Here is a 15,162-nt window from a genome sequence, read left to right as displayed (position 1 = left end):
CGGCCCGTCATCAGTCGGCTACGGAAGCCGTGCGGTCCGGGTCCCGAAGAGGGGAAACGCATTGACGGCTATCTTCTGGATTTTGATCGCTATTGAAAATATCCCCCATTTTATCATCGCCGATGACCCGACGGGGGTACCGCGGTGAACAGGAACGGTAACCGGAAAGCGTTTTGTGGATCTCATGGGTGGTAAAAAGAAGAAATCGGCGGCGGCAGCTGCGGCTATCGCCCGGGCGGCGACGAGCAGGGCTACCGTGGCTGCAGCCGGGAACAGCGCGGCTGAGGAGCAGAAGCAGCCGCAGAACAACAAGCAATCCACGGCTGCCAAAGAAAACAAGTCAAAAGGTGATTGTGGTGGTGTAACAGCAAGGCAGCGACAGAAATGCTATCTTGTCATCCATAGAGACAGTTTCGTGTATGACTGCGTGCAACGTTACAGAGATCAGATGGCCTTTGAGAGAGATAAAAATACAGTTTTCTGCAGACCTGCATCACCGCCTTGTTGTTTTTCTTCAACTTCAACCACTTATGTGTCGTTTGTTTTTATTGGAGTCATAAAGAAATAATAAGTATGAGTTTGGGCACATTCTGTCTATCCTCAAGTTTCTTTTTTTTGATTATGTTCAACTTGTTTTCACCTTTGTAACACCCCACAAGGTCTGGTCACTTGTGATGGCTGATGGATGACAATGTCTTGATGTAATGTTAGGATCATGCAAAAAAAAAACCAACTTTGATAGGTAGTGAATAAAAATGTGGTTCTCTTTAGAAATTCTTTTACAAATGCGCATTCAGTCCCGCTATAATATGCCGATAAAACTTTTCTCCCCGCAGCCCCAAAGACCTACAGTCTCGCCAACACAGCCCAAGTGGAAACCGGTGGAGCTTCAGACAAATCCATCCTCAAGGTAAGATTTAACACTTTAAAACACCAAATATTATTAAGTTCAGAAGCTGTTTATCCAATCAAATTAGGAATATGATTCTGGTCAGACTGTTTTCAACCTGTTCTCACCCCTATTTCTCATGGGATCTGAGTCACATCTATTTTTCTAATGAGTACATCGAAACAAGTGTTTCATTCAATTAAAAACGCAACGCTCAAGTGGCGTAGACACTGAACATCAACATTGTGGATCATTATAATCACTGCCATATTTATCAACTAATGCCGAAGTAGAGGGCAAATATATAGAAATATCATTGCAATAATGAATTGTATGCCCTTTTTGACGACAAACATTATAAATGATTAATTCTAAATAATATAGTTATAGTAATTATGGTTATAGAGAGATCCTTTTATAAGATGACGTCTGTGTTACAAAAGTTAAAGATAGTGAAACCTCCTCTTCCTCCTCCAATGCAGGTTTCTATCCAGGCCGAACTGGAGAAGAAGATCATCAAGCTGATCAATGACTTCAGACAGGAGAACGGCGACAAAGGCCCCATATCAGGCAGACTGACCAACAAGAAACTGCTGGTAAACCGAAAATCCGAACATCGCCGTTTTCGTCCCGGACGAGTGTATTCATTTTGCTCGGTGTTGTTTTCAGGACCTTTACACAGCTCTGCAGAAGTTCAACTTCAAGAGAGAACACATTGAGGAGGCAATGAAGAGTAGTGTGATGTATGGCGGCGATCTCCACTCCGCTCTCGACTGGCTTTGCCTCAACCTCAAAGATGGTAACAGGGAGGATGTTTTGACATCGCGCACAAGCTCCTCAGGTCACGTCGCTATCAATCTTCCATTTTTTTTTGTTCATCAGAGGAGCTTCCTGAAGGTTTCACTCAGCAGATGCAGGAAGAAAGCCAGAGGAGCAGACCTAAGTTCAAGCCGATGGCTCAGCAGAAACCTGCAGCCCCCAGCCCCAAAGCACCTGACGGCCGTGGCAGGGAGACAGCCAAGGTTTGTTTGCGTGTTTCTGAGCCCTGGAAGGAAAGCGTGTGTTTTGTGGAACAACATCAGCCTTAAAGGGTGCACCGTTTTTCAGGCCAGTGTAAAGGAAGAAGCTGCAAGTATGAAGGAGTGGATCTTAAGGTATGCAGAGCAGAGCAGTGAAGATGAGGAAGAGGAAGAAGGAGAGACGTCTTCACACAAACCCGAATTGGAGAAGTTTGATCCGGTCAGTAGGGCTGCATGATATAACCATATATTTTATAAAATGTGATTTAATGTCACGAATTCTTCCGTTATCTGACATCCCGATGCATCATTTACATACGTGCAATGAGACATTTAGAGAGGAAATTCAGCAAGAAATGTATAAGCAGTTACAAACAAGGTGAGATGATAATCTGATAAATGAACAAAATAGGATAAAAACGTCTTATGAAGACGTAACACCACTTTTCAGTATTTTTCAGCTTTAGCATGAAGTCAGCGGGTACTTCTGATTGGTTGAATAGCAATTCAATTATCATTCAGAGTAGTGTTGTAATCCTTTTTTTTTCCCCTTGCTGCTTCTAGAACGACAGGTATTTGATCCTAACAGCTCAGCTGTACGATGCCAAAGAAATGGCAGTTACCGCCAAGACAAAAGGGGACAAGGCAGGCCAACGGACGTCTCAGGACAGGATACGAATCATACAGCAAGGTGTGTTTGCTGCCAGATATTATAAAGAGTTTTGTCGGGGCGGAAAAAAAAAGAAAACTGGAATTTAATTGAACGACTTTATCTTTCGAATCTAGAAATGAAGCAGCTGGAGTCCCATCCCGTGTTCAATCCAGCTATTAAAGTAGTGGATGAACCTCCGAAGGCAAAGAAAACCTCCCCCGTTAATGAGGATAAAGGCGAAATGGGCTTCAAACTGTTCGAAAAGGCTGAAAAGGACCCTCCTGTCCAGAAAGGTACAATTCCCACTTCATGAGATGAGTTTGTTTATCGAGCACTTTGACAGCAAATTGCAATATTTCAAAATCTAGGTCAAATCCTTGTGACCAATGATATAATATGATCATATACGCTGTACAGATATTAATATCTACAGGTAATTTAAAAACATCCGCAAGCAAAATCCAGATGCAGCATTTGTCAGATGTTAGCATTTCCTTTATTTTCTGAATTTCGGAAAATATGCAACGCTGATATTTCAAATTAAATGGCCTTGACAACAATAGCAGCGCGTCACTCCAATTTTCTTTGAATTGCCTCAATCGGTTAACCAGTGTGGCCATATACTCACCTTTATGTGAGTAAGTTGAGGAAAAGATTTAACGTTTGTGTGTTTACAGAGCTTTTTGCTACTTTTATGGCAAATTCAGCTTTGCCTTTAACGTCCCTTCGCAGTTGCCAAAAAGGATGAGCCAAAGGACATCCGTAATTTTGACTACACGGCGCGCAGCTGGACCGGCAAGTCTCCCAAACAGTTCCTCATTGACTGGGTCCGAAAAAATCTGCCCAAAAGTCCCGCTCCGTCTTTTAACAAGGTGGCTGCTGGTCGATACTGGAGGTGCAAGTAAGTGAGCGTATCTTCACCGAGTCCACGTGGAGAGATGTATTGCAGGAGGGAGGGGGAGAAATAATACAGACTTTCTATAGTTCCATTGGGGTGGACAGGAGAACTTTTAATTCAGCTGAATTTTGTCAAAATCTAAAAATATTATTCAAACACCTAAGCCAAATATTGGCATTAATGGTATCACTGTTCAGTTTTCTGTGCTTAAAGCCGAAAGATAACATAGAGGTTATATGCCATCTGATTCTTAAAGGGTTGACATTCAGTCTTCCTCTTTGCATTTACATGTAGCACAGCTGCGCTCATTTTCAAATGTAACTAATGCCATTTAAACGTCTCTCCTCTTTGCACCTGCACTGTGTGAGCTGCCAGCACTGTTCATATTTATAACAATATTTACGCTATCTATTTATTATCAATACAAATCAAATTGCACTGCGAACAGCAAAGTAAGAATTTCATTTTACATCGCCGTGTGTTTCCACACTGTACATTTGACAATAAACATTGTAAATCTTGAATCTTGACTGTATTGTTTATTTTTACTCGAAAGCCTATACAAGGTAGGCCAAAAAAAGCCAAAGATGATAAAAACAGTGGCTTTATTGATAATGAATGCTTCCTTTTATTTTACATATTAAACCTAAGGATTTTTATTTCCAATAAACATGTTCCCTTTTTTTTTTAAATTTATTTTTCATTTAACCTTTATTTAACCAGGAAAAAAAGTCCCGTTGAGATTAAAAACCTCTTTTACAAGGGAGTCCTGGTCAAGAGGCAGCAATAAGTTACAGACAGAACAATATTACAAACAGTTAAAAGATGCAATTACATTTTGACAAGTTGACCTCTAGTGTTCTCAGTTTGGTTTTAAAAGCATTTAGTGAGATAAAATTAGGGAGTTTCAAGTCTTTTTGAAGTCTGTGTCATGCAGTGGAATTGTTGCAATTGTTGTGCTCTTAACTTAATTTAGTAATATTTGAATCTTCTTCTTTTCCTCATGGCATGGCTGGTCTCACCACTGCCCTGCATATCTTTATTTCCGTTGATAGTCGTCTATAAGAATTTAGTAATATTTGAATATTGTTAATTTATTAGGGTGCGTGTTCAGAGGATAGACGATGCCCTGGAAGTTTGTCCGACCATCCTGACAGAGGACAGCATGCAGGCTCAACATCTGGGAGCCACGCTGGCTCTTTACAACCTGGTCAAAGGCCAGGTAAAAATTTGTTTTTTGGAACCTCTCATTCTGTTTTACCCTCAAAGTTTCAAAATTCAGATGTTTTTCTAGTAACTGAAACAGCCCATTCATACCCAGTCAGTGCACCAGCTGCTCCCGCCAACCTACAGAGACGTCTGGCTTGAGTGGCGAGACAGCGAGCAGCAGCAGCGGGAAGAGAGTCGCATTGCTGCCAACAAACCCCGCGACCAGTTCATCTCCCGGCTCCTGACCAGGCTCAAACAGACGCAGAACCAGCACCAAGGCCAGGGATCCGGATCCCAGGGGCAGCCTGGGATCGGCGGCGATGGCGATGAAGAAGCTGAAGATTCCTGGGAGAACCTGGCTAGTCTGGATATTGGGGACGGAGGAGAGGAATTTGAAGACAAGAGCGAGAAAAGAGGAGGGACGGCCGAAAGGGAAGGAGCGCTTCAAGCATCCAGAGACCTCTTATTGAACCTGAAGAAGTCACCAGTGGCCAACAAACTCAAGGTGAATACATTTCAGGGTATTAAAGAAACGATCAAATCAAATCTGACCCCAAATAGAACCACGCTATTGATGAAATATCTCCCATTTCAGGCGGAGCGTGAGCAGCTCCCTGTCTTCCAACACCGCTGTCGTATCCTGGAGGCCGTGCGGCGCCATCCCGTGGTTGTGGTGGCGGGCGAGACGGGCAGCGGGAAGAGCACCCAGATTCCCCAGTTCCTCCTGGAAGACCAGCTGATCGGCGGCAAAGAGGCGCAGCCGTGCAACATCGTGGTGACCCAGCCCCGCAGGATATCTGCCATGAGCCTGGCCTGCAGAGTCAGCCAGGAGCTGGGCTGCGAGGAGGGGCCGGGATCGAGGGTGAAACGTTGTTTTTATCTTGACAAGTCGGCATATGGTGAAATGCACGGCGAGGCGCGCGGTGGAAAACAAAGGAAAACCTGCGGTTGCAATACTTTGGAAAACAGCCTTCATGGAGTTTAAGTACACTTATCAAAATTGTCTTTTCAAGGGGCAGCCTTTTTAAAATTGGACTAGGTCAGGGGTCGGCAACCTTTATAACTCAAAGAGGCATTTGGACCCGTTTCAGCCAGTAAAGGAAAACGTCAGGAGCCACACAACCCTTTTGAAATTTCAAATGATTTAACACGGCATATAACTTTTTTTTTTTTTCCTTTACGCTATGTATAAACAAAATGTGACAAAATTATATTTGTGCATGCAACAACACATTTTGAACTCAGAAAAAAAGACTTTGGGTTGAAGGTTACTTTAAAGCAAAACACTCAACATCTATTTGAGCCCTTCTTGTATTTTTAAAAAAGCTTAACCGGCAGTAAAGCGAAAATGCTGTCCTCTCTCTGTGTGCTGTCATCCTTTAACTGGTGTGAGCAGAAAGAGCGACTAAAATATTTTGTCACTTTTTATTCAGATATTACAACATCTCCATCATCTTCAAATGTAAAATGATATTTTAAAAATTAAAACAAAATATATTTTAATCAAATGCATGATCTAAGAGACACATTTTATGCGGCAGCCAAATTATTTTCTTTGAATATTTTAATATTTTCAAACAATTTTGAATTCAGAAACTCCTTCTTTTTTCCTTTTGTTTACTTTTGTTTGGATGATTACAACCAAAATACGTGCCAAAAAATTAAAATATTTAAATTGCAATTTTAATTTTGTTCAATTTACATGATACCTAGTTGACTCGTGCATAGAAATTAAATCAGAAATGTGGCCGGCCAGCAAAAACAATTGCCCACCCCTGGCATAGGGTGTTATGCTGCCCTCTCTTGGTTTGGAGTGTGAACTTATTTTTCTATCAGTCAGTTTTAAATCCTGATATCATGTGAACATATAATAAGAATTTTCCATCATTTCTATAATACCTAAAAAAAAAGACTGGTTTTAATTGTCTCTAATGTAAATGCATCATTTTGAAACCGCCTTCTAGACCTCGCTATGCGGATACCAAATCCGGATGGAGAATCAGTCGGGGGAATGGACGCGTTTGCTGTACTGTACGACCGGAGTTCTGCTCAGGAAACTGCAACATGACCGACACCTCAGCTCTCTGACCCACATCATCGTGGACGAGGTACAGCCGGGATCCGACTAGAAACCCAACCGAGCGCGGGGGGGGGGGGGGGGGGGGGGGTGGCTCCGTGCATTGTTTCTTCACCTCCGTCCCCTCAGGTGCACGAGCGCAGCGTTCAGTCGGACTTCCTGCTGACCATCCTGAAAGACGTTGTTCTGAGGAGATCGGACCTGCAGCTGATTCTAATGAGCGCCACCGTGGACTGCGACAAATTCTCCAACTACTTCAACCGCTGCCCGGTAATCAGCATCCCCGGCAGGACCTTCCCCGTCGAGGTGAGACGAGTCATGACTCGGGCAAAGAAAACCTTTTAAGCCAAGGACTGGAATCAGAACGATTGCACTCTTTAAAATCCCTGCGGTTTGTTTTAAGGTGTTTCATTTGGAGGACATAGTGGAGGAGACCGGCTACGTGCTGGAGAGAGACTCCGAGTACAGCCAGAAAATTCTCGAAGAAGAGGAAGAGGTCAGCGTCTCTGTTACCCAAAAAGGCGGAAAAACCCTTCAGCACCAGGTAACTGTAACTTTTTTTTGTACTATTCCCTCATACGAACACATTAGAAATAATCTTGTCTTTGCAGCTGGACTTGAATTTCTTCACTTGAAGACGTTTCAGCCCTCATCCGTGAGGCTTCTTCACTTGCGATGACCTATGGGGAGTTTTTGAATGTAACTGCCTGGTTTTTAGGCGGGTCTAGGTTATGGTGAATTGTTGTGTAAATGGAGGAGTTGACCTGCAGCGACTTAGTCTAAGATGTCGTGATGCTAATGGCGGTGTCGTTCGTTGGGACAAAAGAGCAGTTTAGTAGGATTTCCTGGATTGTAATGTGAAAAGGTAAAGCTAAACACGGGAGTGAAACCTGTTGGATCACATGAACCGAGGCTCATGTTTAGCTTTACCCTTTTTTTGCATTCCGATCCAGGTAATCCCACTAAATTGCTCTTTTGTTCCAACGAACGACACCTCCATCAGCGTAACGACCCCACCTTACACCTAGTTTCTTCAGATCAACTACCATTTACACAACAAGCCACCATAACCTCGACCCGCCTAAAAGCCTGGCAGTTATTTCCGGAAACTCCCCGTAGGTCATTAGAACTGAAGAATCCTCTGGGATGAGGGCTGAAACGTCTTCAAGTAAAGACAAGAAGATTTCGACAAGAGTCCACCGTGACCCCGATGACTGAGAACCTCCACAGACAAATTAGAAATAACATTTTGCCCGTCTTCATTTACTCCCTTGTACTTAAGACAAATGTTATTGATCCCCATAGGGGAAATTCTTTTGTCACAGCAGCGTAAAAATGATAGTGTCAATAAATATGTATGTAAATATAAATAGAAAGACAGTTAGAAGATAGCAAAAGACATCCACAAATAAATAGCAGCGAGAACAACGACAACATAAAGGATAGGAATGGACAACAGAATGGGGGGGCAGACAGACAATAGGCCACCAACAGGGATAGGAACATAAACCGAGTGACAATAACAATGACAAAAATAAACAAAAATAAGCACAATGTGAATGGGCTGAGACCAATGAGGATAAAATAGGATGAAACGTGTGAATGGGTGAGGTAGTGGTGAGGAAGCTAGCCAAGCGTGCCTCCTTGTGTTGCAGGAAGTGTTGATAAGAGACTCCCTCTCGGGTTGGGATCTGGGTCCGGAGCTGGACCACTTCAGCAGCAGGACCCGGCAGGTGCTGCAGTTCATGAATCCAAACAAGATCAACATGGACCTGCTGGTCGATCTCATCGACTATCTTGGTATAAAACTTCACTTTGGCCGTTTTAAACATCTCATTGCACTCTGGTTAGAGAATTTTTTTTATACTTTCTATGCTTTTTCGCTAGACAATGCGCCACAGTTTTCAGACTTGGGCGGGGCCGTCCTCGTCTTCCTCCCGGGTCTAGCGCACATCCAGCAGCTCTTCGACCTGCTGTCCTCAGACAAGAGATTCAGGGACAAAAATAGGTAACGCAAGCACCCCGTTATTGTCCAAAATCCAGCATAATTCCTGATTACCAGCACAGGGATTAAAAAGAAATACTGCTAAATCCTGTATGTTACTTAAAGGTACAGGATCGTTGCCCTGCACTCCACTCTTTCCTCAAAGGACCAGGCCGCGGCGTTCACAGTGCCCCCCTCGGGAATCCGAAAGGTACGACGACCTCTTCGCTGAGAAATCGTTAGATTGAACCCTCAGGGAAGAAAAATAGAAATAATTCATAACGTAATCCCCGAACTATAAGCCGCTGCGCTTTTTACACGCTTTGACACAGCTAATTTATTGTTTTTTTTCTGGGCTAACGATGCAATTACCGTGAATTCTGCGTCCGTGCAATTCCGACACCGAAGAAAACGCCGTTTTGGAAGGAAGGCGACAATAGCGATCAGCTGGAGTAGGACAAAGCGGGGATAGATGGACTTTTCCTGACAAATGTGAATCTCCATGCATTTTTTCTATTTCTATAGCATTTGATCAAAGGGTTTTTTCACCCACAGCATTACATTACATTACATTACATTTGGCAGACGCTTTCATCCAAAGCGACTTACAATAGAGGACATAAGCACCGCAAATAACACTTGCAAATACAAGATGCACAGGAAATATACAGAACAGTAAGCTGGGGTTAGTTTTTTTTTTTTTTTTTTTTTTTTTTTTAGGACAAAAACGTACACATACGTACACAAACACACACACACGCACACACAGCAGAGCCTAACTTGGTGCCTAACCTGATCTGGGGCAGCTCAAGCATCAGCGCAGTGACAGCTCTTGATGACTAATAATATATTATTATGATTATAAACTATTCCTGATCCGTTTCGTCCCTTTCAGATTGTGTTGTCGACCAACATCGCCGAAACAGGCGTGACTATTCCCGATGTCGTGTTTGTCATCGACACAGGAAAGACTAAAGAGAACAAGTGAGTACTTGTGAACATCAAAAAAAAAAAAAAAAAAAAATTAAAAAAAATACAGTTTTATGTGAGTTCTGGAGTTCATTGCGTGTGTGGTTCAGGTTTCACGAGAGCAGCCAAATGAGTTCCCTGGTGGAGACGTTCGTGTCGAAAGCCAGCGCTCTCCAGAGGCAGGGGAGGGCGGGACGTGTGCGCAATGGCTTCTGCTTCAGGCTTTACCCAAAATTCAGGTATGGAGTTCGGTACACCCTCCGTTACGGTGGAATCGGCGGCGCTTGTGGGTGAAATAGATCTCATGATGAGATACAGACTCATTCGTTCATGTGATTGTGTCCTTTCTTTTTTTTTTTTTTTCAACTCTTCCCTGTAGGTTTGATGCATTCATGGATTATTCCGTTCCAGAGATACTACGAGTCCCGCTGGAGGAGCTTTGTCTCCATATCATGGTAAACTGCTCGCTCCAAACTCCTTTACAGAAAACTCTAACATTCAGCCAAATGCAAATCCAAACAAAGATGTTTGGTTTGGTTGCCATGGTAACCATAAAATCGCAGCGGACCATCGCTTTTCGCGGTAGTTACGTTCCGAGACCCCCCACAAAGTGGATTTCCGCAAAGTAGGGAAGTGATATTTTTGATGGTACTACTGTATTACGCTTCCCAAACTCTTAAACAGTACACAAAACACTTTTGGATAGTTGTAACGTACAATAAACACTGAAATACACACCATTGAAAATACTTTAATTCATGAGAATGAATTTTCTGTGCAGTAGTTATGGCAATGTAATATATTGAGAAGTTTTATCTTTTCAGCAATAGTTAGCTACGCTTGGGGTGTATACCACACTTTTCGGTAGATGCTGGGCGTTTAGGAGGCATTGTAGAGCGTGTTGTTATACTATAGCGAGAGTTCATGATGCTGGGTATCTTTGTTTAGCAAAGGAAGGCTCGTATTTTATTTATTTTAGAAAATGAGTTTTATTTTAATTTTACTATATTTTCTACTGTTTCTTTGTTCTTATGCTAGAATATGGCTATTTCATCACAGAAAAAAAATTCAAAAATTACAAAAAAAAATGACCAAAAAAGCAGCGAGGGCGTGAAAGCTGAACCGTGAAGTAGCGAGGGTCCACTGTATTCCGCAAATTTTTATGTAATGAAATGGTAGATGACAGACTATTAACGATGCTGCAAGCGTTCAGAGCGGTCGTCCTTGGATCCGAACATTCCCGGTTAGTTTCCCGGCTCCTCCTAGCCTCCCCGAGTGTTGTCGAGCAACTGCATATGCTGCATATGCTCAGCGTTCATCCATGACGGGTTAAATGCAGCGGTCAAATTTCACTGATGGTTGTGCTCCATGTATGTGACAATAAAGGTCTTTCTTTCTCCAACATAGAAAAAGCCATTTTCTGGTTGTGATAACAAATGGAAAATTAATAATACCGCAGGAAATCCTATTTTGTCCTTTTCCTGACTCCCTTCTTTGGCAGAAATGCCAGTATGGCTCCCCGGAGGAGTTCCTGAGCCGAGCTCTGGATGCTCCTCAGCCGCAGTCTGTCAGCAATGCCGTCAGCCTGCTGAGGAGGATCGGAGCGTGCCATCCCAGCGACCACGTCCTCACCCCTCTGGGACACCACCTGGCCAGCCTCCCCGTCAACGTAAAGATCGGAAAGATGCTCATCTACGGTTCCATCCTCGGCTGCCTGGAGCCCATAGTACGTTAACGTTCTCTCTGTCTGGAAAACAGGAGAAACTGCGCCAGCTGAGTATTCTGCAGTTTCATGTTTTTCATTTCACTAGCTTTGTGTGACAGTCTAAGGTAGGGGACGGCAACTGTAAATAATTAACAAGTATTCAATTGAAATGTATCTTATTTTAGTTTGTTCATTTTTTAAAATGTAATAATGGCGATCTTGTCACTTCGAAGCAAAACTTTTTGGTCGCTCTTTCTGCAAGCGGCGGTAAAAGGATGAGAGCGCACAGAAAGAGGATGCCATTTTTTGGTTTACTTAGCTTCCGCTTTTTATTTGATAAATACAAGGGCTCAAATAGACATTGAGTATTTTGCTTAAAAGTAACCTTCAACCTGACGTCTTTTTTTCAAAATGTTTTGTTGCATGCAGAAATTTAATTTCAAAATACATTTTGCTTCTACATAGCATAAAGGAAGAAAAAAAAAACGTTATATGCCATGTTAATTCCTTTTAAATTGTTTTCTTTTCAGCGTAAGCTGGGAATGTAAATCGAATGAATATCTTATAACATATCTAGACGTGCGCGTTTTATTGGTGCCGGCAAAGTATCGGGCAGGCAGTTCCGATGACGCAATTCATGTAATCGCCACCTATGACTTTGTTTCAGGCGACTATTGCTGCGGCGATCACCGAGAAGTCGCCCTTCTCCACGCCAATGAACAGGAAGGAGGAAGCAAACCTGGCCAAAGCTGCACTAGCATTGGCCGACTCCGACCACCTGACCATATACAACGCATACCTGGGGTACACACCTCTCAATACTTACAGGGCAGTCATTTGAAAACAGAGACATTGACTCACCTTTAAAAAAAAACAAAACCTATGCAATAAAATATAATTATTAAAAATGATAATTTATTTGGAAAAAATGATCAAAAAATACAAAATAATCAAAAAATACAAAAATTATCAAAAAATATAAAAATTATCAAAAAAATAAAATAAAAAAAAAACATTTTTTTTGAACGTCTGAGCCAGTATTTCTTTCCCCGTGTCCGTCAGGTGGAAAACCTCACAGAGTGAAGGTCTGAAGGCAGAAATGTCCTTCTGTAGAAGACACTTCCTCAATCGTACTGCTCTCGTCACAATCGAGGTAGCGCAAACGTCCCGGCTTCACCAACCTTAAATCCCGTTGCTTTTTTTCTCACCTCACCTCTTGTCTTTGTCCCATCAGGCCGTGAAGGAAGATCTGATGAGGATGATGGAGCAGGCGGGTTTCTGGTCATCTCGGTCTTCCTCTTCTCACGCCAGGAAGCCGACGTCCACGGTTTCCAAGCAGACGATCTCCGTGCTCAACGCGGTGCTCACCGCTGGGTTGTACGACAGCGTCGCCCGAGTTTTATGCACCACCTCGGTGGACGTACTGGAGCGATTGGCCTGTATGGTGGAGACCCCGCAAGGTAGAGCTCAGGTCCATCCCTCGTCCGTGAACCGTCACCTGCAGGTACACGGCTGGATGCTCTACCAGGAGAAGGTACGTTCGGAGAGGCTGCGTACGGATCGGGGCGGAAGCGGACGCTTCATTTTTAGCTAATAAAAGTTTGTCCTCAGGTGAAATACACCAAGATCTACCTGCGAGACACGTCGCTCATCTCTCCCTTCCCCATGCTGCTGTTTGGAGGCGACATCGACATCCAGCACAGAGAGAGGCTCATCTCCCTGGACGGATGGATTCACTTCCAGGTCAGAGGTCACCAATTACCTCTGCCGGCATTCAGCTTTGTGCGATGAGTGAAATGATTGGTTTCAATAAACGTTGCTCCTCACAGGCTCCCGTACGAATCGGTGTGATCTTTAAACACCTGAGGAAACTGATGGACTCTCTGCTTGAGAAGAAACTGGAGAACCCACGGATGAATTTAGAAGGTATCGTGTTAAGATCCGGGTTTAAAAACGTCATGACTTACGACGGATAACTTTGATGGATGATTTCAAATCCCAGTTTACGATCAAACTAGCATTAGAAATATTCATCAGTACTTAAGTCTGTGGAGGTTCTCAGTCATCCAGGTCATGGTGGATTCTTGTCGAAATCTTCTTCTCGTGGCAACTGGGCTTGAATTTCTTCACTTAAAGACATTTCACCCCTCGTCCGAGAGGGTTGTTCAGTTCAACTGACTTGTCGGGAGGCTCTCCTGTGGGGATTACCGTAATTTCTGCACTATAAGGCGCATCGGATTATAAAGCGCACCTTCAATGAATGGCCAGTTTTAAAACTGTTTTCATATATAGGGCGCAGCGCATTAGAAGGCGCATATTTACACACAAGGTCTTTATACTCACATAAGTGTTGGGACTGGAATTCCCCTTTACCGTTTTTACCGCTGTTACTTCTGCGACGCCCCCTGACTACCGTAGCCATAATTAATTAATATTGATCCATATATAAGGCGCATCGGATTATAAGGCGCACTGTCGGTTTTTGAGAAAATTAAAGACTTTTACGCCTAAAAGAAGATAGCCACATTAATAAGCACAAATTACTTGTTTTGGTCACAAAGGTATTAAAATCTTTGGCTATTTATATTTAACACCATACGCTGGAAAACTTGGATATAACCGGGTTTAAATGTGCTCTGTCCGCTGCAGGTGAAAACACCATCCAGCTGATTCTGGAGCTGATCAAATCGGAACACGGCGGTTGATGTGGAACCCGTGGAACCCCGTCCCCCCTTACACCTGTCGGCGGGACGCCTCATCTGTGAATCAAGTGTTTCTGTTCAAACTCTTGTCGTTTGGGGTTTTTTTTGCAAGCGGTGGAAAGAATACTGAAATATAACGGTTGACGAGAAGCACCTTTTATTCACACTGAAGAGGAGTGTATTATATGAAATGCAATAAGACAAAAGGGGGTGCGAAAATTATGTCAAATGCCAAATTTGATGGAAATTAAACATGTATCATTTTTTTTCTTAATTTGAACAGTTATTTTCTCCTGTTTGATTGCATGAGAATGGACCAGCCCCAAAAAGAGCCTTATGTCCAAAGAGGACTTCAGATCAGGATATGCAGATTATTTTTACCTGCAAGAACCGTCATCTGTCAAAGGTCCGGGACCGGGAGATTGAAATGATAACAGGGAAGAATCTGATCACATTTCAGCGAATATATTTGCATATTTGAGCTGCCGGCCAATCATTATATTACAATAATATCCCATTTTCTGGTTACGGTCTGACTTGAGCAGTGATCGGGTTCTCCTTTCACATTTCTGTATTTCAGCCAATGTTTGTCGTGAAAGCAGCTCACACAGCTGGACAAACGGGTGGCGTAAAGTAAAAATGACGTGAGGAAATAGGAAATAAATAATGCAAAGAACAACAAAAAAACTCTAAATCAGTGAATAAATTATCTATAAATAGGGAAGACATCACCCCCAACATTTAGCAAGACATTACAAAGATATTGGTAACAGAAGAAGTTTCTATTAAAGAGAAGTTAGCACATGATCCTCACACATCCCTTTTTTTTTTAGCACAAGACAACCCATCTTTTATAACCCATTTTATAAAAGATGACGGGTTCCTTGAAGAAGTACCAACCAATCATTGTACGATCGGGGGAAAAAAAAAAAACAAACATTTGTTGTCTGATGTCATAAGAGTCAAGAATGAGCCTTTAGCTTCCAAGCCCAGGATTAAAAACAGCCTATGTGCTACTCTCACTGAGAGGAAATAAAAACCCCAGAAATAAAAAAATG

At 42.8% G+C, this 15,162-nt stretch overlaps 1 protein-coding gene across 1 annotated transcript; it reads left to right on the top strand.

Annotated features, from left to right (window-relative positions):
- The first annotated feature begins 27 nt into the window (after positions 1-27).
- On the top strand, positions 28-15,160 carry dhx29 (DEAH (Asp-Glu-Ala-His) box polypeptide 29). Its single transcript, XM_086151940.1, has 28 exons — positions 28-347; positions 837-910; positions 1,372-1,485; positions 1,559-1,688; positions 1,772-1,911; positions 1,997-2,128; positions 2,473-2,599; positions 2,695-2,853; positions 3,293-3,461; positions 4,560-4,680; positions 4,780-5,172; positions 5,263-5,529; positions 6,632-6,775; positions 6,874-7,050; positions 7,148-7,288; positions 8,400-8,544; positions 8,632-8,752; positions 8,855-8,939; positions 9,624-9,712; positions 9,808-9,936; positions 10,077-10,152; positions 11,199-11,423; positions 12,070-12,206; positions 12,465-12,555; positions 12,637-12,936; positions 13,014-13,145; positions 13,232-13,328; positions 14,052-15,160. Exons 1-28 carry the CDS (start codon positions 185-187, stop codon positions 14,105-14,107), a joined length of 4,134 nt encoding a protein of 1,377 aa, XP_086008066.1. The 5' UTR covers positions 28-184; the 3' UTR covers positions 14,108-15,160.
- The last annotated feature ends 2 nt before the right edge of the window (positions 15,161-15,162 follow it).

This window comes from Fistularia commersonii, chromosome 9, assembly GCF_037954325.1.
Source record: "Fistularia commersonii isolate RoL2024-O1a breed Wild chromosome 9, RoL_Fcom_v1.0, whole genome shotgun sequence".
In the NCBI taxonomy this organism is placed as follows: domain Eukaryota; kingdom Metazoa; phylum Chordata; class Actinopteri; order Syngnathiformes; family Fistulariidae; genus Fistularia; species Fistularia commersonii.
The sequence above is the reverse complement of the archived record's forward strand: the minus strand, read 5'-3'. Positions and strand labels throughout refer to the sequence as shown.